A 552-nucleotide genomic window follows, 5' to 3' on the forward strand; every position below is an offset into this window, starting at 1 on the left:
GTAACGACAGCTCAACAAACAGCTATAACAACAGGTCAACCATCAGTTGTGACAACAGCTCAACCGCCAGCTGTAACAACAGGTGTACCATCAGTTGTGGAAACAGCTCAACCAACAGCTATGACAACAGGTCAGCCATCAGTAGTAACCACAGGAAAACCATCAGTTATAACAACAGCTCAACCAACAGCTATGACAACAGGTCAATTATCTGTTGTAACCACAGGCAAGCCAACAGCTATAACAACAGGTCAGCCATCAGTTGTAACAACAGCACACCAAACAGCTATAACAACAGGTCAACCATCAGTTGTAACAACAGCTCAACCACCAGCTGTAACAACAGGTGTGCCATTAGTTGTAACCACAGGAAAACCATCAGTTGTAAAAACAGCTCAACCAACAGCTATAACAACAGGTCAACCATCAGTTGTAACGACAGCTCAACAAACAGCTGTAACAACAGGTCAACCATCAGTTGTGACAACAGCTCAACCACCAGCTGTAACAACAGGTGTGCCATCAGTTGTAACCACAGGAAAACCATCAGTT

General features: G+C 44.2%; 1 protein-coding gene across 1 annotated transcript; it reads left to right on the top strand.

The window, feature by feature from the left end:
* Window positions 1-6: 6 nt before the first annotated feature.
* LOC117116949 (mucin-2-like) lies at window positions 7-549 on the top strand (the record flags this gene model as incomplete). Its single annotated transcript, XM_033261093.1, has 1 exon — window positions 7-549. A coding segment is annotated over exon 1 (429 nt), but the record flags the coding sequence as incomplete, so codon positions are not given.
* Between the last annotated feature and the right edge of the window lie 3 nt (window positions 550-552).

The sequence above is a fragment of the Anneissia japonica genome, unplaced genomic scaffold, assembly GCF_011630105.1.
Source record: "Anneissia japonica isolate Jap-2015-1 unplaced genomic scaffold, ASM1163010v1 scaffold53539_len566_cov138, whole genome shotgun sequence".
In the NCBI taxonomy this organism is placed as follows: domain Eukaryota; kingdom Metazoa; phylum Echinodermata; class Crinoidea; order Comatulida; family Comatulidae; genus Anneissia; species Anneissia japonica.